The 20,166-nt window shown below is 36.7% G+C and overlaps 11 protein-coding genes across 11 annotated transcripts; all 11 read left to right on the top strand.

Annotated features, from left to right (window-relative positions):
• Nucleotides 1-249: 249 nt before the first annotated feature.
• LSM04_007362 (ATPase) lies at nucleotides 250-1,833 on the top strand (the record flags this gene model as incomplete). The annotated part of the gene is made up of 1 exon (XM_067329622.1): nucleotides 250-1,833. The coding sequence occupies one exon, from the start codon at nucleotides 250-252 to the stop codon at nucleotides 1,831-1,833; it is 1,584 nt and encodes a 527-aa protein (XP_067187501.1).
• Nucleotides 1,834-2,306: 473 nt separating this feature from the next.
• Nucleotides 2,307-3,278, top strand: LSM04_000118 (Flavoprotein; the record flags this gene model as incomplete). Its single annotated transcript, XM_067329621.1, has 1 exon — nucleotides 2,307-3,278. The coding sequence occupies one exon, from the start codon at nucleotides 2,307-2,309 to the stop codon at nucleotides 3,276-3,278; it is 972 nt and encodes a 323-aa protein (XP_067187146.1).
• A 641-nt stretch (nucleotides 3,279-3,919) lies between these two features.
• On the top strand, nucleotides 3,920-4,840 carry LSM04_005436 (uncharacterized protein; the record flags this gene model as incomplete). Its single annotated transcript, XM_067329620.1, has 1 exon — nucleotides 3,920-4,840. One exon carries the CDS (start codon nucleotides 3,920-3,922, stop codon nucleotides 4,838-4,840), a length of 921 nt encoding a protein of 306 aa, XP_067187413.1.
• A 531-nt stretch (nucleotides 4,841-5,371) lies between these two features.
• On the top strand, nucleotides 5,372-8,524 carry LSM04_009548 (AP-4 complex subunit epsilon-1; the record flags this gene model as incomplete). The annotated part of the gene is made up of 1 exon (XM_067329619.1): nucleotides 5,372-8,524. One exon carries the CDS (start codon nucleotides 5,372-5,374, stop codon nucleotides 8,522-8,524), a length of 3,153 nt encoding a protein of 1,050 aa, XP_067187602.1.
• Nucleotides 8,525-9,111: 587 nt separating this feature from the next.
• Nucleotides 9,112-9,570, top strand: LSM04_009738 (uncharacterized protein; the record flags this gene model as incomplete). The annotated part of the gene is made up of 1 exon (XM_067329618.1): nucleotides 9,112-9,570. The coding sequence occupies one exon, from the start codon at nucleotides 9,112-9,114 to the stop codon at nucleotides 9,568-9,570; it is 459 nt and encodes a 152-aa protein (XP_067187611.1).
• A 546-nt stretch (nucleotides 9,571-10,116) lies between these two features.
• On the top strand, nucleotides 10,117-10,341 carry LSM04_002403 (uncharacterized protein; the record flags this gene model as incomplete). The annotated part of the gene is made up of 1 exon (XM_067329617.1): nucleotides 10,117-10,341. One exon carries the CDS (start codon nucleotides 10,117-10,119, stop codon nucleotides 10,339-10,341), a length of 225 nt encoding a protein of 74 aa, XP_067187263.1.
• A 224-nt stretch (nucleotides 10,342-10,565) lies between these two features.
• LSM04_006773 (uncharacterized protein) lies at nucleotides 10,566-10,955 on the top strand (the record flags this gene model as incomplete). The annotated part of the gene is made up of 1 exon (XM_067329616.1): nucleotides 10,566-10,955. One exon carries the CDS (start codon nucleotides 10,566-10,568, stop codon nucleotides 10,953-10,955), a length of 390 nt encoding a protein of 129 aa, XP_067187469.1.
• A 371-nt stretch (nucleotides 10,956-11,326) lies between these two features.
• LSM04_008846 (Pseudouridine synthase I) lies at nucleotides 11,327-12,679 on the top strand (the record flags this gene model as incomplete). Its single annotated transcript, XM_067329615.1, has 1 exon — nucleotides 11,327-12,679. One exon carries the CDS (start codon nucleotides 11,327-11,329, stop codon nucleotides 12,677-12,679), a length of 1,353 nt encoding a protein of 450 aa, XP_067187563.1.
• Nucleotides 12,680-13,068: 389 nt separating this feature from the next.
• LSM04_004443 (Protein kinase domain) lies at nucleotides 13,069-16,248 on the top strand (the record flags this gene model as incomplete). The annotated part of the gene is made up of 1 exon (XM_067329613.1): nucleotides 13,069-16,248. One exon carries the CDS (start codon nucleotides 13,069-13,071, stop codon nucleotides 16,246-16,248), a length of 3,180 nt encoding a protein of 1,059 aa, XP_067187358.1.
• Nucleotides 16,249-16,715: 467 nt separating this feature from the next.
• LSM04_008780 (Protein of unknown function DUF1796) lies at nucleotides 16,716-17,717 on the top strand (the record flags this gene model as incomplete). The annotated part of the gene is made up of 1 exon (XM_067329612.1): nucleotides 16,716-17,717. One exon carries the CDS (start codon nucleotides 16,716-16,718, stop codon nucleotides 17,715-17,717), a length of 1,002 nt encoding a protein of 333 aa, XP_067187561.1.
• Nucleotides 17,718-18,017: 300 nt separating this feature from the next.
• Nucleotides 18,018-19,907, top strand: LSM04_006095 (Pleckstrin homology domain; the record flags this gene model as incomplete). The annotated part of the gene is made up of 1 exon (XM_067329611.1): nucleotides 18,018-19,907. The coding sequence occupies one exon, from the start codon at nucleotides 18,018-18,020 to the stop codon at nucleotides 19,905-19,907; it is 1,890 nt and encodes a 629-aa protein (XP_067187438.1).
• Between the last annotated feature and the right edge of the window lie 259 nt (nucleotides 19,908-20,166).

Raw genomic sequence — 20,166 nt, 5'->3', positions numbered from 1 at the left:
ATAAATATTTATACATATCTTTTTATCTCTGTATAGAGAACTATTCCTTTATTTTATTTGTATCGGTACTGAGGAAGAGGTGGAGAAGCGTTTTTTTTTTAAATCTTTTCTTACACAAAGTCTACTCTATCTAGGTAAGAGGGGACGGAACGCTTATTAAGCAGGGCAACAAGTATTATTAAAAAGGGGATTCAAAGAAAGATCAAAGAAAAAGAATAAAAAAAAAAAGAAAAGTAAAAGAAAAGAAAAATGGATGCTTATACATCGCTTCTGAATCTTAATTTTATGTCAGCATGGCGAACAGGGAACAGTTTGATAGATATGATTATTGCTATTATTATTCCTATAGTTTCAGATTGGGTAGCCAAGTTCTTCTCTGTAACGTGGCCAGGGTTTCTTAAAAAGTTAATGGCATCTTTCTTACCAAAAACAGAAGAAGTAAAGATACAACACGGCCTACGTGATCGCTATCATCATGCTGTAGACTTAACTGAAGGTTCTGTTCTCCAGGAGGCTGTGGAGCATTATGTTAGTCAAAATATAAAACCCTTTTACCCTACAGGAGAGTTTGTTTATAGTAGGGTATCACAGAGAACTGCAGGCGCCACTAAGAGTTTATCGCAGATGTTGCAACAAGAGTTTGTACTCATCAGTCGTCCCTCTAAAGCGAAGGTGGAACTTGAAAATGGTGTTATATTACAAATAAGAGAATTAGATGATGAGGAAAATGATGAATCAGGTGAAAAGCAAAAGAGTAACGATCCTAAAGGGAGAGGTCGTGGAAATAAAGGGAAAGCATCACGGGCAAGGAATAGTATGCGAGAAATTGTGATGACGGAAAAGGGAGGAAAGAATGATAAAACTGATAAGGCATTTTCTTTTGTACAAACAGCTTTTGAGTGGTATGTAAGGAATATAGATAATGCTGCAAATACGCAACGATACTTGTATCAACCTATTCGCAAAGTAGATGATGGAGAAGGTGCTTCTGGAGTCCTTTTAATGAAAGTTGCTAGATATCCACTATGTGATACGAAATCTTTTAATTCTCTTTTCTTTCCAGAAAAAGATAAATTGGTAACTTTAATTGATCAATTTGAAAAAAAAACTGGTAAGTTTGCTGTTCCAGGGTTTCCCCACAAACTCACACTCCTTCTATATGGACCACCAGGAACGGGAAAAACAAGTCTTGTAAAAGCTATAGCACGGTATACAGGTCGGCATATTCTTTCTATTCCACTCAGTCAAGTACAAACAAATCGCGAACTTATAGCATGTATGCATGATCAAATATTTGAATTGGAAAGTAGTAATCAATCTTGTACGATAACACTTCGTGCAGATAAAGTAATCTATTTATTGGAAGATGCTGATGCTACAGCTGATGTTACTTTGGCAGCGAAAGATATAAATGGATCTTCTAAAACGCGTCGTAGTAAAACTGGATCTCCTTTTCTTAAGGATGTTCTTAGTACGAAAGGTTTATTAGAAGCTTTTGGAGGTATTCTCGATGCCCCAAAGAGAATTATTATAATGACGACAAATCACATTGATCGATTAGATAGTGCACTCACTCGACCAGGATTTATTACGATGCGATTACACATGGGAAACTTTACAGAGGAATACGCCGCACAAATGGTGAGACATTACTACGGTTCCGATGCTCTAACAGAAGAACGGCTTGAAACTTTGAAGGAAGTATTGCAACGGGCAAAAGATAAGGGTCTTCAATTTAGTCCTTCAGAGATGGAACAGTTTTGTGCAGAGTATGATGTTATTGATCAGCTTATTGATACTCTGAAAAATGGCAGTAGGCAGGATACTTTTTAATGAATTGCAAAAGAAAAAACAACAACAACAAGTGAGTGATAGTAATGATTATAATAATCATTAATAAATGGTTATGGTAATTTAAGGAAAAAATGAATGACAAAGGAGGTGGAAATAGGAAATAAAGTAATCCCTTGTAGTGCGATTTCATATTGTTGATACGGGATAGTGAAAGCTGTTAAATAAATATAATAATAGGGATACATTAACCGGTGCCGGTGGGAAAGAGAAAAATATTATTATTATTATTATTATTATTATTATTATTATTATTATTATTATTTTCTTTTCTTCTTCCTTTCTCTAAATTTTTTCTCTAAAAGGTCTCTTCTCTCCTCTCTAGATTGCTCATTAGTCTTACGACCAATTTGTGGTATTATTATTATTATTATTGTTATTATTTTTTTTTGTTTGCTTTATTTTTTTGCTTTGTACGCGATTGATTGGTTGAATCGAGGCGTTAATTATTACAAATGGAGGTAGGAAAGACTCCTGTGAATCTCCTGTTATTGGTAACTGGCAGTATTGCCGCCGTAAAGGTTGGAATATTGGTAGATCAACTCGTGGGCGATCCACTTAATATTCGCATTGCGGCCACAAAAGCCGCATTTCATTTTCTCGCACGTGCCCAACACAGTGTGCGTGAATTCCCACTCCATCGCATTCTCACCGATGATGATGAGTGGCGGGAGTGGCAGGGAATGAATGATGCCGTTATGCACATCGAACTTCGTCGCTGGGCAGATCTCGTTGTGGTTGTCCCGTTGGATGCGAATAGTCTGGCGAAACTTTCTAATGGATTGTGTGATAATCTCGTTACGTGTGTGATGCGGGCGTGGGAGGTGCGGCAGAAACCGGTGATTGTTTGCCCAGCGATGAACACCGCCATGTGGACACATCCAGTCACCGCCACACAACTGCATACACTGCGGAATTGGTATGGTTCAACTCCAACTCCATCTGCTCATACTACTCATAATACCACAGATACTAATAGTAATAATAATAATAATAATAATAATAATACTAATAATAATAATAATAATAATAATACTAATAATAATAATAATAATACCAATAATAATAATAATAATAATAATAATAATAATAATAATAATAATAATAATAATAATAATACTGGTAGTGGTATTACTAGTAATAGTGTGCATGTGGATACTGTAGATTTGCACGGTACAGTTAATACGACTAGTAGTAGTGAAGTGGATGAACCACTACATCTGCCAGAGACATTTGACGAGTCGCTCTTTCAAGTTGTCGGTCCCGTGCGAAGGCGACTCGCGTGTGGAGATATTGGGATTGGCGGTATGGCGTCTGTGGAAGATATCGTGACTGTTATTCGCCACACAGCAGATCTCATACGGGCTAGACGTACCAATACTGCTGAAGAGAACAAACAGCAGGAACAAGAGGAAGAGAAGGAATAATTTATAAAAATAGAGAGAGGGATATTCTCTTAGTGTTCCAGATAACCGGGAATTCGATAGGTGAATGGGGGTGTAGTAAGAAAGACGAGGTTTTTTTTTTGTGTGTGTTGTAGTAAATAAGGTGCCTAGTCATTTGGTTAATAATAATAATAGTAATAATAATAATAATAATAATAATAATAATAATAATAATAATAATAATAATAATAATACAGGAAAAAAGGAAAAAGGAAGATGAGGGACGTTGGCGGTATAAAATCGAAAGAAAAATAAAAAGAGGAAAATAGATTAAAAAAAAAATGAGAGCTGTGTGAAATAAGAGGGAGGGGAAGGTGGTCATTATTGTGTCTATGCATAAACTTTGTTTCTATCAGATATGTTGGTTCTATCATTATTAGATCTCTTTGTTCGTTTTATTTTTATTCAGTGCTCTCATTCTATTACATACATTTTTGCACTATTTATCTTCGTATGATTTCACTTTTCTTTTTTTTTTTATTGCTATGTTTCTGTTTTTCTTTTTTTTCCGTTTTTGGTTTCTTTTTCTTTTACTGTCTAATAGTGTCTTGAAACAGTTTAAATAAATAAATAAATAAATAAATAAATAAATAAATAAATAAATAAATAAATAAACCGATGCGATGAGTGGCTATAAAATATCAGATAAGTTCTGTACTTCAAATACGGAGCATGTCCATAGCTATAATCCCAATATGAATATCCACAATACTACTACATCATATCATAATCCACCGTACAACTATACAGAAATACACGAAGAAAATCACAAAGAAAAAGAAAAAGAAGAAGAAACAATTCGTGAGAAGGCATGGGAAGAAACTGTGGGATTAATTCTTCAATGGGTCTCTGGGGCAATTGAGGGTGATGGCGACTCTCTGGATCTCGTTGAATATCTCTTGGAAGAATTAGATGGTGCTAATATTGATAATTATGATGATAGAATAACAACACCGTCATGTTCAGAGAGTTGTGGTTCCTGCAGTTCTTTAGACAATCAAACTGGGGTAGGAAATACAAATACAAATACAGCAACAACAGATCCCGCAATTATGAATCATCAATATATCATAGAAGCCATGATGAAATTACATGAAAGATCGTCATCATTTAATATCTCTGAAGGTTCTCAAGAGATGGGATCTATAGAGCAATATGCGGAGGAGCAACATAGTGATTCATCTATGCTGATGCAGCAGGAAGAAAAAGAAAAGGGTGTTTATTCTTGTTCTGATACAGACTGGTCTATGGACAACACAATCGATAATATTGAAATTAAAAGAAATAATTGTAATAATAGTAATACTAATACTACTACCACTACTACTACTACTACTACTAATAATAATAATAATAATAATAACTCTAACCGTTCTAGTTGTAACTTTGATTTTATGAAAAGATATCATGATGGATTGTTTGATGCCGCCATTCTTCTTAGACTAGCTGACGAAGTGAACGCATTAGAGGTAGATAAGAATAATTCAGTATCTCGTGTTGAGGTGATTAACGAAAGTGTAGAAGATAGTGAAAACGCAAAATAATCATAAAAAGAAAAGCAGTCTTGTATCATTTGTTTTTTTTTATTATTTAGTTTTATATTATCCATATAGATTGACGATCTCAAGCCTTTTTTTTTTCTTTGAGTGGGTGTGTCTAGAGTGTATCGAACAGCCAAAAAGGGAGATAATACATTAATTGTAAGAATTGTAGATTAATTGGTATGATATGAACATCATTATCTTCTTCTTCCTCTTCTATTTTCTTGTATACTGTTTAACTCATGCATTATGATACATGTTTTTTCTGTTTTTTAATATCCTTGAAAAGATGATGATATTGGAGTTAACCAGTTATCTGTATTTTCTAATACAGAAGACGTTTAAATCAAAAAAAGAAAGAATACATTTATTATTATCTCTTCTTTCTCCCGTTTATTCTTTTTTTTCTTTTCACTTTACAGGGATTCACCGACCTTCTTTCCTCTCGCTTTATTCCCACAGTCCCACATACGAAGAAATATATAGTTATATATCTATATATCTATATAGAGATATATTTTTAAATATATTATAATGTCGAAGTTATACAAGGCACAAACTCAACAAGGTCACTCCCGTGGCTTCTTTGAGTACATCCGCAGTATTGGTGAGTCCAAGTCAAAGCAGGAGGAAGATGCGATTGTACTCCGCGATCTCGCTGATTTAAAGAAATCGCTCGCCGCAAAGAATATTGATAAACGTTTGTTAAAAGAATATGTTGTGCGTATCTTCTATGCTGAGATGCTAGGACACTCCGCTGAGTTTGCCCACATTCAATGTGTGAATCTTTCCTCAAGTTCTGATCTCTTGTTTAAACGAACTGGTTATCTTGGCACCTGGCTTACCGTGGGACCCGAGCATGAACTCATGTATCTCATCGTATCTAATTTACAACGGGATATGAAGTCAAGTAATTTTCTTGATATTGCCGCTGCCTTAACGGCGGCTAGAAAGGTGCTTCGACCAGAGTTAATGAGTGCTATTAACGCCGAAGTAGTTGCTTTATTAAACCACCCGAATGCATTAGTGCGAAAGAAAGCTATACAAACTATGCATGCTTTTTACCGTAAATCAGATGGCCTTATTGGTGATTGTAAACTTTTTAGACGGGCATTATGTGATCAAGATCCTTCTGTAATGGGATCTGCGCTTCATTTGTTTTCAGATATTATTTACGCTGATCCAGCTTCGCAACGTGATCTTATTCCAATATTTAAGTCTATTTTAAGACAAATTACTGAAAATCGTCTTCCTCGAAATTATGAATATCATCGTATTCCTGCTCCATGGTTTCAAATGAAAATTTTACAAATTCTTTCAATGCTTATTGGTAATGACCAAACACTTGCTAATGAATGTGAAGAAGTACTGACAGAAGTTATAAAACGATGTGATAATGGATTAAACATTGGTTATGCTGTTACTTGTGAAGCCATTAGTGCTATAACTCGTATTCCTACTATTCCTTCTCTTATAGAACTTGCTGCAGAAGCTCTGGCAAAGTTTCTATCTGGACAGAATGCGAATATGCGATATGTTGGTATTCAGGCTCTTTCTCAAATTGTTCTTGTTGATCCAAAATACGCTCGTGAGCATCAACAAGTGGTAATGGCTTGTTTAGAAGACGCTGATGAAACTATTCGTAGAAAAACAATGCTTCTCCTTCTTGCAATGTGTAATGAAGATAATGTAGATGCTATTGTAGGTCGACTCGTTAAATCGCTTTCGCAGACCACCGATAAATACGTACGTCAAGACCTCACAAGACGTATATGTGATGCCTCTGAAAGATTTAGCCCAGGAGCTATTTGGTATATTGAGACTATGAATAAAGTATTACTCTGCGCGGCTGAACATGTACCACAAACAACGATTCAGGGTATGTTAAAACTTATAGCAGAAGGTGAAACGGAGGATGTCGCCCAAGATACGGCTTTACGTGTATTTTGTGTAGAAAACTATTTTGATCTTCTTGAAGGGGCAGAGAAAAAATTACCAGAAGCTTTTTCTCGTGTGGCCGCGTGGGTTATTGGAGAATATGGATTTCTCACTAAACGTGTGAGTCGAACCATGTTGTTAGATCGACTGTGTGATATGTTAGAACGTGCAGAAAGTGCAGCCACACGCGGATGGATTCTTATGGCGATGATGAAAATTGTGGCCCACGTCGGTCATTTCCCCGATAACGTGGAGGAACTGGTGGATCGATTTAAGAGTAGTCGAAGTGTTGGCATTCAACAACGCTGCTATGAGTTTACAGAACTTATTAAGATGCCTGTTCTCATGAAGAAGGTCCTTCCATTAGATGGATGTTGTGAGAATATTGAAGTGGATGAGTCGATGGGGTTTCTTAATCATATCGTGCAGGAGGCCCTCATAGCGGGGGCGAAACCGTATGAAAAGCGAACACTGCGGCTTGGAGTAAAAGAAGAAGAAACACTTCGCACCGATGCGTATAAAGCACAGCGGGCGGATATCGTAGATGAGAGTGAATTGGATCCGGCAAAGTTTAACACGGAAGAAACGCATGAACTTATTATACGGCCAAAAGTAAAACGTTGGGGTGTAAAGAATCTCGAAGCGGCTGTTGTTGTGGATACGATACCAGAAAAAGGTGAAACTTCTACGTTAGTATTATTAGGACAAGAACAAGGAGGAGGAGAGGAAAAGACAAATACGATTGCGGGAAAAACCGAACAACTTGCCGATGGTACAATTCTACATTATGTAGATCCACTTATGCCAACCCAGCGTGAAAGTGTGAAACCGAGCAAGAATGAGAAGTTTTTAAATGATATATTTGGTGGAACATCGAAGAACAAGAAAACAACAACAACAACAACAACAGCCATACGACGTCCGGCAGAAATGAGTGAAATTGCATTAATGACTGGAAAGGCATTAGAGGTAAATAATGAACCTGTACTTGCTATTCACATGGAACACGTGCGAGAGTCATCGGCCATGGGTATTGTAATTCGAATAATAGTAAAAAATGCAGTTCAGAATATCTCAATTCATATGAAACCTCCTTTAAATTGTACAATTCGCATGATGGAATCCTCTCAACCACTCTCTACAGCTAATGGTAGTGTGTTAACACTGGAAAGATTGCAAAGTCATCAACCCCTCAATTTGTCATTACAACTGCTTCCAACAGCAGTTCCCAGTGAAGGAACTGTACAAGTGGAGGTTACATATCGTAATAATAATAATAATAATAATAATAATAATAATAATAATAATAATAATAATAATAATAATAATAATAATAATAATAATAATAGTAATAATATAATAACAATGATGGGTTCTAGTAGTGATATACAGTCTATCTCAGCATCTATGCCCGTGCGGCTGCGTGATTTACTGCGAGAACCATTACAAATGACAACAAAACAGTTTGGTGAGATGTGGCTGCAATTAAAAGAAGAATCTAAAGTACAACTAACATCTGCGCCAACGTTATCACCAGAGATGTTACAACAATTGTTATTAGAACGGGCCTCATTACGTGTAGTGGAAGTAATTCGCAATGAAGTTATTGCAGCGGCGTTGTTGTTAGGAACTTCAACACCACTATTGTGTCATATTGCCGTTGTAAGTCCTAATGCGGCGAATGTGACGGTTCGGGCTCAGGATAAGAGTTTTGCTGTATTAGCAGCGCGTGTTATTTCTGCTTCCTAAAATACATTGAAATGTCATTTTTCCTTTTCTTTTTCTCATTAGTTATTGTTATTATTATTATTATTATTATTATTATTTATTGGTGTTGTTTCTTTCTTTCGTTTTTTCTATGCGTTAATATGTTTTTCGATTACCGTAATGAAAAGACAAACAAAAGAAAAAAAAGTGGAGAAGTAACAGTTGAAAAGAGAAAAAAGAAGAAAAGAGAAAGGGAAACAAATTAGTATCGTTACAAATATATTTGATGACACTAAAGGGGGTGGGGAGAAGAAAGAGACATTAATAGAAGAAGGCGAGGAAGAGGATGAGAGATATTCTTGTTTAAGAAGGAAAGAAGGGAATAATATGAATTTGTACAATCAACGGTTATTTCATTTTCATTTTTTCTTTTCTTTATATATATTATATTATGAGAAAGCAAAAAGTGAGGGGGAAAAAAAAACGTTATATCTGAATGTGATTATATATATGGGAAAATAATTAAAATAATAGTGAAAACAAATCTTCTTTTCATTCTCTTCTCTTCTCTTATTATTTTAATTATTTTCCCATATATATATATATATATATATATATATATACATATAATGATAGCAGTAGGAGTAGGAAATATATCCACTTTAGTACTTCCAATGAAGAATACACTGCAGTTCATAGATGCACACACAGTGGTGTATTATTGTGCCTCATGTGAATCCCAACAGTCTGATTGTGTAGATTTACTCTTAACAGCACTGCGGTATAATACGAGAAGAGAGAAAACTACACAAACAAAAGTAAAGGAAATGAGAAGACAATCACAATACGAATGCCCACACACACAGTTACAGTCCCACGATGATAATAACAGTAATATCAATAACAATATGTCTATTGGATTACATGCTGTTTTTGAGTTATTGCAGGATTGTTCTTTGACGAGTAATAATAAATGCCGGGAGTCGGAGGAGCAGCAGTTTATATCTACACTTACGGCCATTCAATCTTTGAACTCCACAACACCAAAAAGAACAGAAACAACGATAACAACAAGAAGGAGAATATAAAGTACCTTTCATACAAAACGTAATTCAATCATTCCATATTGTGACAGATGAGACTATTCCTAAGTATCTCTATTATTTAATGGAATCACTCTTCTGTGAACTTCCATACTGTTGGCTACTCAACACACTTTTTATGCCCATACACCAATCTCTTTAATTGGTACTGAAGAGGGGTTTCAAATAGCGAACGAAGAAATTGAGCTGCAGGAGTCTTCCCTTAGATTTCTTCTCTCTGTTGAGAGTGCCGCAGAATCTGATAATTCAGAGAACACACAAATAAGAATATGGCGAAGGAAACAACTGCGTGAAATGCTAACTGAGGTTATTACGATCTATGATGTGTTTAACACGGATAGGTTTCTTAAACATATTGCGGAGGAATGGCATCAATATATGGAAACACTACGTGGTTCTTTCCTTTCTAGTTTAAATGAAACCATATCTGACATTTCTCCTAATGTAATTCGTGAATACTTTGAAAGAATCTTATTACTTTCTCCAGAATGAATCTCTTATCGCATCATTCGCTCCTTTTTATTACCATTGATGGAATTATCACCCACTAATGAGGATTCTATTCAATCAATACAAACCGAGAAAACAAATAAAATTCAAAGTGTTATTGCACTTATTGCTGCCTCCTTTGATGGTACTTCACTAGAGGAAGTGGAGTATTTCCTTCAACCCTCCGAACCAGATCACACCTCAGATGCGGAAATGTATAATAGAGGAACAGAACTCACCGCACGTTTGTATAGACTTTTTTTATGAAACTTTTAAACAATTACTTTATGCCAGTTCTTTCCTTGCAATTGATATTATTTTAATACCTTCTCCTTTCTTTGATGTGGATACATCATCCCCATTTCTTAGTTCTGTACATTCCACACGTCTTGCTAGTGTCGTACGTTCACACTTTTACGACCTCTTTGATATTTTTGCAGAGAAAACATATAAAGTAAAGACTGTCGTTCTTTTTGGTGGAAATTGGGTAAATGCAGCACGGAGTTTTTTTTCAACAGTGGTTAGTAGAAAGAAAGAATGAGGCATTATCAATCTCTATAATCTTTAAACAATTATGGGAAGAGGAAGAAGAAGAAGAATATCCTCATTATATGCCGTTGCTGCAACACATTATCTCAAAAATTGTTCATACTGCCCGAGTGGCGGTTTTTATACCTGCACCCAAAGTCACACTTCTTTCTAGACGTTATGGTGTATTTCCGCAAATTCCACCAACACAACGGAGTGTAAATAAGGGAAATGAAATGGTTTTAGAGACATCACGAAATACAGCAAGTTGTCTATTGTTTGCGGAGATGCTGCAATCTACATGCATGCCTGTAGTATCCTACTCGGTGTATGGTGGGACTCCACTCGCATAAATCTATGATACCGTTTAGTTGTTAGGAGTATTTTCTTGATGACTTATGTATTATCGTTCCTTTTATAAAAACGAAAAGATATTCAACTACTATTACCACTACTGTGCAGTGGTCATTACCACTACTACTGTTGTATTATCTGTTGTTCTTGTTAGTATTCCCTTTCCTTTTCTTTTTTTTTTCTCATGAAGACAAGATAAAGAAAAAAAATAATAACAACGATGATGATACATTAATCCTTCTCTTTACTTATTTATCTGTCTATCTAATCTCTATCTCATGCACTTTATATGTTGCTTTTCCTTTTTTTTCCCCTAATTTTTATTTTACATCTTTCTCAATCTCTTTAAGGGCACAAACGGCTGTGTGTAATGTCGACCGAACGCCACAGCTCCCCAGACTGCACTGACAACACCGTCCACAACGGTCAAAACACAGATAATCACAATCCCACACATCTCAATAAACGTGCACGAAAGAAACAACAACAGGCCCAACAAGAAAATCGTGGATTTGACTTTAACCGCTATCCATCCCGTAAAATTGCCCTACGCCTCGCCTATCACGGCCAACACTTTGATGGACTCGCCAAGCAGGTAGAAACACAAAATACCGTAGAAGCCCACGTTGTGAATGCCCTGCGCCGACTGCGGTTAATTCCACACGATGGCCCAACAGACTTTGCACGTTGTGGGCGAACAGACAAAGGTGTGAGTGCACTGGGCAATGCCGTTTCTCTCACTATGCGGGCCGCCTCGTGGGCAAATGATATTGTGCAGAAACCCCCACTGGATTACTGTGGAATGCTAAATAATGTGTTACCCCCTACTATACGTATAATTGGATGGGCGTATGTGGATAATAGCTTTGATGCCCGTTTTTCTTGTGTTGGGCGAACGTATCGCTATTACTTTTGTCATCGTGGACTTAATCTTGAAGCTATGCGAGAGGCCGCCGCTCGTTTAGAAGGTGTGCACAATTTTCGAAACTTCTGTAAAATGGATGTGGTGAATGTTAATAATTATGAGCGTCATGTACGGCATGCACGTATTGTGACAAGTGAGATGTTACCAGAGTTGGTGTCGTATTTAGAAATTCACGCCAATTCTTTTCTCTATCATCAGATTCGTTGTACAATGGAAGTTCTCACACTAATTGGGTGTGGACTGGAGTCACCGTCGGTTATAACGCAGTTGTTAGAACGCGGGGATCGCAAACCGGTGTATCCTCTCGCAGATGCCGCACCGCTGGTGTTGTGGGATTGTCATTTTGAGAATATCTCATGGTGTATTTCACACCGAGCCTTTATGGCCGCAGAACAGGAATTGCAAGATATCGCCACCGCACTGTTAATACGATCTGCCGTGGCTAACTCTATGCGTTCTCAGTTATTTGCATGGTATGCGGAAAACACAGATGGAAATGGGGAGAAAGTGGTACAGTTCTCACCTGAGACGTGTGTCGCGGCGGATCGCTGGTCGTTAACGGGAAGTGACTGGACAGATGAGCGAAATCATGCAAATATGCGGGTGCGGAAGTATGATCTGTACACTATGGCAAAACAGATAGATAGTGGGACAGCAGAGAACTCGGGTTTCACTACTAGGCCATACAAAAAACTAATGGAACGTGAGACAGAGCGAACATTTGAAGAAGAAGTGGAAGCTTTAAGTGATAAGAAACGAGCTCGTTTTGAAATTAATATGGAGAAGAAGAAACAATAAAGGAAAAAGGATTGCTTATTATTGTGTGTCTAATTTCCACTTATGTTTCTTTGTTTCTTTTTATTGTTTGTTTCTTTTACTTTCTCTGTATACATGTGTATGTGGTTCTCTGTTTGTATGCCTGTCTGTTCGTTTATTTCGTTTTAAACTAAAACATATATATATATATATATATATATATATATATATATATATATAATTCATGGATGCTTTTGTAACTTTTTCTTTATTCAGTGAAATTAAAATCATTTCTCTTTCTCTCTTTGCTAATTTCTGTACTTGATCTGGTGCTGTACAAAAAAAAAAAATAATAATAACAATAATATAAGTTAATAACAAGGTTTGGTGTAATTAATTGACATAAAAGACGGCTTTTGCCGTCTCCTTTCATGGCTTGGCTTATTCTATCTCAACTTAATGGTGAATTGCGCTCTTTCTCTCTCAGTAGTACCAATAATCTTCTCTGGAACACACAGCTCCACGGCGGTCAACTCCTACACTGTGGGGAGAGAAAGAGTACAGAGGTGGAATGTAAGATGTGGGCACGACGTCCTTCTCTCTCAACGTGTGCACGCTGTTCCCTCACCGTACGTCGTAGTTGTGAAGATGGAATAATGACTACACCGAATACAAGAGAAAGAGAATTTGTTCCTTTGTGCTCTCAAGAGAATGAAAAGGTAAAGTGTTGTCTTGTTTCATCTACGGATGCGGATACTATAGGGAGTACACCTTCGAAGTGGTACTTTTATTTTGATTCGGCTGTTGTTCCTTCTTTACATGATGATAGTAATAGTAATAATAGTAATAGTGATGCTAATAATAGTGGTGAGTCTTTTGGAATAAATGTGGATGAACTGCTCCATCAATGGAATGATAATTCCTGTCCTCTTCACAGAGCTGTAGAACTCCTTCATAGGGGGACGTTATGCGTAGAATTAGATTTCTTTACAGGAAGAGTATTATCGTATTTTTCAAGTTCAGATGGTTATTCTAATACGGAGTTAAATACACCAGGAGATGATACTGTCTCACTTCGTTTACTTGTAAAACGTACAGATATTTCTCGAAGTGTAATGTTTCCTCCACAGAGAGTAGTAGTTCCAGCTTCTCTTATAAGCGATAACTCTTCAGTAGAAAATAAAAGTCGAACTTGGTTTGCTTTAAATTCAAATGTGGAACTTGAATTACTTGAATCAACTATACATAATGATTTACCTTATGAACCTTGGCTACATGCCGCATATCATTCTTTATTTTATATTGATGAAACACTAACAAGTGAGGGAGTGTCCGCTTATTTACGCTTATCTGGTGAAGTAGATAAGTTTACAGAATTAAAACTTGAAATTTCTTCTCCCATTATATCCGCTTATCTTGTATGGATGGATCCTTCTAAACACACCACCACTACTACTACTACTACTACTACTACTACTACTACTAATAATAATAATAATAATAATAATAGTGGAGGTATGATCTCATTTACGCGTTGTGAGAAGATTCCAGTTGTGGTTTCCCCAGGATTTCCACGAAAAAATATTATTGTGAAAAGTCCACAATTTCAAAAAAACGAAAATAATTATAAAACAGAAGAAATACTTTCTGGATTTCTTGATGGTGATTCACATATTTTGTTTCTTGAATCTAATGAAGTGAAGCATATGTGGACTTCGCCTCATAAAACATCATCATCCCAGTATGCAAGTGAAGATATGGATAATCAAACATCTCATAGTGAAGACAGTGAAAAAGATGAAAGGAGAAGAATGTTTCTATTAAATGAAGATGACTCAGATAAAACAGAGGAAACTTCTTCAAATAGTGGAACTAATGAAAATGCAATGGTATTATACAAAGGAAAGCCATCAAAACAGAATAACATAACTGATACTAATGCTTTGGTTCCTAAATGTATAGAATCTTCTTTCTTTGATGAAAACTTTGAAGTAAAATGTCTTTTAGGTCGTGGAGCATCTGGTGTAGTTCTTCTTACACGAAATCGTGTAACTGGTGTATTATATGCTGTGAAAGTTATGTTAACTCGCGATTATTTTACTGAGAATGATGTACTTCGCGAAGTAAGATTACATGCACATTTGCAGAATAAATATCTTGTACGTTACTTTGCTTGCTGGTCAGAGGCAATTACACCATTTCGAGTACTACAACTCGCTAGAATTGGACTTTGCAGTGGAAAAGAAGTTAAGGAAATTTGTGGTAAAACCAATTTAAATCGTATAAATCTTATGAATACACAAAGTGAGACACCACTTAATCTTGAAGAAAATATTAACTGGATGTTACCACTACCACTAACACTACCAACAACAACAACCACAACATCAACATCAACATCAACTGTAGCATTACTTGGGAATGTTTGTAATCTACTTTTGGGACCACCACCTCCGCAGGTAAAAGATAACGTTAATTATCTTGCTGGAGATGAAAGTATAGATGAGAGTTCAGCACCTTCTTGTGGTTCTGAAGATGATAGAACTATGGATATGGAAGATGAATCTTCTGAAGTATCTTCGTCAGAGAATAGTGTAGGCAAAAATTTGGGCCGGGTGGTTTTTCTTCAACTTGAGTATTGTCAGACTACCTTGGCACATCGTTTGGGATCTAGAACTGAAATAGATCGTTTGGAAAATATGATCGTTGCACTACAATTATTCGCCGGATTACGATATATTCATAAATGTGGTTGTTTACATCGTGATGTCAAACCAACTAATGTTTTCCTTGATTACCGTTCGCAGATGGGAATCATAGATGATACGAGTGATGAGAATAGTGGTGAAAGAAGTGGTGGTGATGATGATAATAATAATGGTATGGAAGAGGAAGAAGAAACGGTTGGGCGTAATAATGGATGTACGCATGAAACTGAGTTAGCAGATGGAAAACATTTGCCAGACTTATTTGCACCTTCACCTTCAGCCTTTGACTTCTTAAAACGGAATATCAATGTAGGTTTGTTGGCAGTTTATTTAAGGCAGTTAAGAGATGCCAAGCATGAAAGAAAGAAACAAAAGGTACTACGCTCTATACGAGTTTGGCTTAAGAGACGTCTGGTTCAAGTTCGTATTGGAGATTTCGGTTTAGCCAAACCTCTCAGTGATCAGCGTGTGGACCTTGCGGGCTACTTTGAGAGTAATACGGTGAACACTGCAGGGATTGGTTCACCCATCTACTCCAGTCCAGAGCAGTTGAATGGCGATATTTGTACACCAGCCACAGACAACTTCGCCGCTGGAGTCGTTTTGGCGGAAATGTACTTACTTCCCAAGACAGTGTCGGAGCGGCTTGTTGAACTGCGGCGTGTGCGTGAGGGGAGTTTTTCAGATCCACACGTATTGAAGATGTACCCAGAACTAGTGGTAGTGCGGGGTTTAACACATTCTAATCCACAGAAGCGTATGAAACTCCGAGATGCAAGTCGAATATTAGCAAAGACGGTAGATAATTTGTTACTTTCGTTCTTTCAGAGTGATGATGCTCAAGGAGGGACACAACACACAAAAGAAATGGAAAGATCACACTCTTTGCCATCTCAAAGTTGATTCGAAATAAAGGAAAAAAAGAAGGGTGTGGGGTGGAGAAAATGTAGTGTACTGCGTATGGTGTGATATATATATATGGAACTACTATTCCCTATTAAAGAGTATATTTTTGGAAATATTGACTATTTCGATATTTATTTATCTCTTCATAATTTCTAATCATTTTATTATTATTATTATTATTATTATTATTATTATTATTATTATTATTATTATTATTATTATTATTATTATTATTATTATTATTATTATTATTATTATTATTATTATTATTATTATTATTATTATTATTATTATTATTATTATTATTATTATTATTATTATTATTATTATTATTATTATTTTTATTATTATTATTTTTATTATTATTATTCTACTATACTATTGGTTTGTGTTCGAATGATTACAAAAAAAACAAACAAAAAAACAAACAAAAAAAGAACTTGAGTGAGGGAAATAATAAACCCATGGAGGCTATGCGACGCTGGATCTCCCTTGGCGGATGGTGTGGACCAGGTCTAATGCTCTCCAAATTGGGAATACGCCTTGTTGAGGAGCAATTGCCATTTGATATGGCCCGCTGCAGTTTTGATGGATTGCTCGAGTTCACTGTTAACGGCTTTGCAAATGGATTCTTCCCAGCCGCACTGGAACAGCGGCCATTTACACCAGATCCGGCATCCGTGTGGCTCTTGTTTCGTTCCCAGCACACATGTATCACACATTTTAACCTTAACTCAGATAAAGTAGTGCAGGAGTTTATACGACGATTTAAGGAGTGGGAAAAAATGATTACATCTCCTACACGACCTGTAACGTTTCTACGAACTATTATCGCAGAAGATGCGAGAGAAGAAGTGGAATTATTACCATTATGGCATGCCGCATTACATAAGAAGAGTGAAGGAAAGTTGAATTTCCGCACAGTAATGGTGATGCATAATCAAGGACCTGTTACAGAACGTGTGGCGGCTTATGCTGAAAAAGATGCTGCTGGTTCACCCTGTGTAGTATGGAATCTTGCCTTTGAAAAGGAATTACCAGATACAGCTTCACTGTTTGATAAATGTCATGATGGTTATAGACATATTATTCAGGAAATGAATCGTGAAGAGTCGTGGAAAAATATCTGTACATCTCCACTCTCTTCTAAACCACTAAAACCGTATACAAATCTCTGTCTTGTAGAAGGTGTGCCAGCATTAAGAGGATCATGCTCAGGATTTGGCACAACACATGCCGCTGTACTTGGTAAATGTCTGCGTTGTGGTTCTACTAATGGACATGAAGTAGTACGGGATGCTTTTGATAGCAAACGAGCATGGAATGATGAAGAAGATGCGGTACTTTTATCGAAGTTTGTTTCTGCGAACGGGGATGAAATTGCCGCGGTGGAGGCAGCAGCAATTGAATTAAAACGTGGTGCTAATGAAGTGCTTTTGCGTTTGAAACTTATGACTGGTTGTTAAGTTATGGTATCAATTCTATCTCATCACATTTTCTACTTTATTTGTATACGACTATATATATATATATATATACATATATTTGTAAATAAGTAATTGAAGAAAGATGGAGACGTTCATTGGTTTTTTTTTTAATTCTTCAGGAACACAGGAATTATGTTTCCAGATTCTTTTTTTGTCTGTGTTTTCTTCTTTTTTTTCTTATTCTTAAATGACATTCTCTACTTTTTAGCAGCAGTAGTTCAGTGAAATCAGGTAGAAACAAAGAAGAAAAAAAAAGGCAAATACAACAATAATAAAAACATGACTACAGATCATAAAAGTATATATCAAAAGTCATGGTTGTGGAAACAGGCAGAATGGCGATTTGCGTGGGATCGACGTTTCTTTATTCAAGATGGTTTACGTCTGGCTTATCGAGTAGAAGAAAATGGGCTGGAAAAAAAAGCCGGTTATCTCACTTCCCTCCTGCGTGAAGTAGACCCGCATCAGCCACTTGTGTTTCGTGTGTGGATGAAAGAAGGCGAATGTTGGACACTACGTGCGGCAACAGCGGAGGAACATCGGCAATGGATAGATAGTATTACGCAAGCATTAATGCAAGATGAAGGGGTAAAGTCGGATAATGTACGAGAGGCAATCGTACTTAAGAAGGCGGCGTGGACAGGACAATGGCGACAACGTTATTTTGAATTAGATGAATGGCGTTTAACATATCGGGTAAGTAAGAGGGATGTTGTACGAAAGCGATATGCACTAGTAGCTGTGGATGAATCTGATGAAGAGGGAAAAGAGACAGAGTTGCTTATTACCACAAGTTGTGGAGAACGGTTTTGGGTTAAATTTGCAACTCGGAAACAATGTAAAGATTGGAAAAGTGTTATTTTACGTGCACTACGACGTACAATGTCATGGCATTGGTTAACACTTCCATCATCAGCATTATCATCAACAACATCAACGTATGAAACGCTGCATCTTCTTTACCGGGCGTATACAAAGGGTTGTTCTGATGCTGTTGTTTACTTTTATGGCGGTACACATACTGTAGATGCTCGAAAATACTCACGAGCGGCGAAAATGTTTCTCCCTGTTGTACCCCGTGAAACTATTGAGCGTCAACTCTCAATGATTCATCTTGCCGGGGAACATAAATGTACTGTACTTGAGATATTGCCATTTGAGGAGAATGCCCATGCTAAAGTGCGTCCATCACCACTTGTAGGTGCCGCCATATGTATACTTACATTATCCTCATTATCATTGTCATCATTAGTAGTAGTAGGAACAAGAGATAAAGAGGAAGGGGGCGAAAATGGAGGAGAAAGAAAAAATAAATCTACACCAATTTCCCCATTAGAGTGTTTATTTCTTGTAGGAGGTCGTTCTGCGACATCTCCAGATCGTGATACCTCAACTGAATTGTGGTGGTGTTTTCCACGTTCTCCTAGACCACAGTGGCATCGATGTTGTTATGACAGTAGTGTACTCCCACATCGAACATTTCACACTCTAACTGCACGACAACGAAGTGGAGCAATTCTACTTGTAGGTGGAATTGATGATTCTAATCATGCTTGTGCAGATTGCTTTTTAATATCATGGGGTAGTGATGAAATAGAATCCTCCATTAGTGGTTATCCTGTTGTAGAATTTTTTGGATATCTTCCAGAACCTCGTGCGTTTCATATTTGTTTAGAATTACAGGATTTATCTCTTCTCTTGTTGGGAGGTCAAACTATCTGCAATAATACAGCTAGTCTAAGTACTCCTGCTGCTTCTGTTCTTCGCCTTTCTGTGGGTGAGAAGGAATGGAAGGAAGTTTCCGTACACCCACCATTACCACATATGGATAATGTTTGTGCGACAGAAGCCTTATGTGGAACTGAAAATTGTGTATTTATTCTAGGAGAAACGTGTACTACAACTCGTATTCTCAAATTATTTCAATTAAAACTTCAATCCATAGATGCTATATCAAGTGAAATAGATCTTACCATTGGTGCAGTTCCACGTGGTAGTTACGGAGCAACTATACATTATGCATCAGGTTATTTATACGTTTTTGGAAGTTGTTATAACAGCAATGGATATGGAAATAAAGATGTTTCGTTGTTTCAGTACCCTGTCCGCATGCTTATTGGTGGTAATAATGATAACACTCACCATGCTTTGAGTTCTACTCCTTCTTGAAAAAGAGTTAGTGATATTGGGTTTGGGGAGTTTGCATTTATTATCCATCGTTTTCTTTTCTTCTTAGCTATTTTACTTATATGAATTGGTCTTGGGACTAACCAATGTTATTGTTTAATAGTTTTGTTTCTTTATTTGTAACGTCCTGTTAATTGGATGAGAACAGTTTTTGCTTTGTTTTGTTTTTTCTTCTGTTTCTCCTTCGGTCGTCAACACACACATTTTTGCTGGTTATGTTCACATATTGCTATGTACGAAT

This window comes from Trypanosoma melophagium, assembly GCF_022059095.1.
Source record: "Trypanosoma melophagium isolate St. Kilda chromosome Unknown ctg5segment0, whole genome shotgun sequence".
Taxonomy (NCBI): domain Eukaryota; phylum Euglenozoa; class Kinetoplastea; order Trypanosomatida; family Trypanosomatidae; genus Trypanosoma; species Trypanosoma melophagium.
This window is presented reverse-complemented; position numbering and strand designations above follow the sequence as displayed.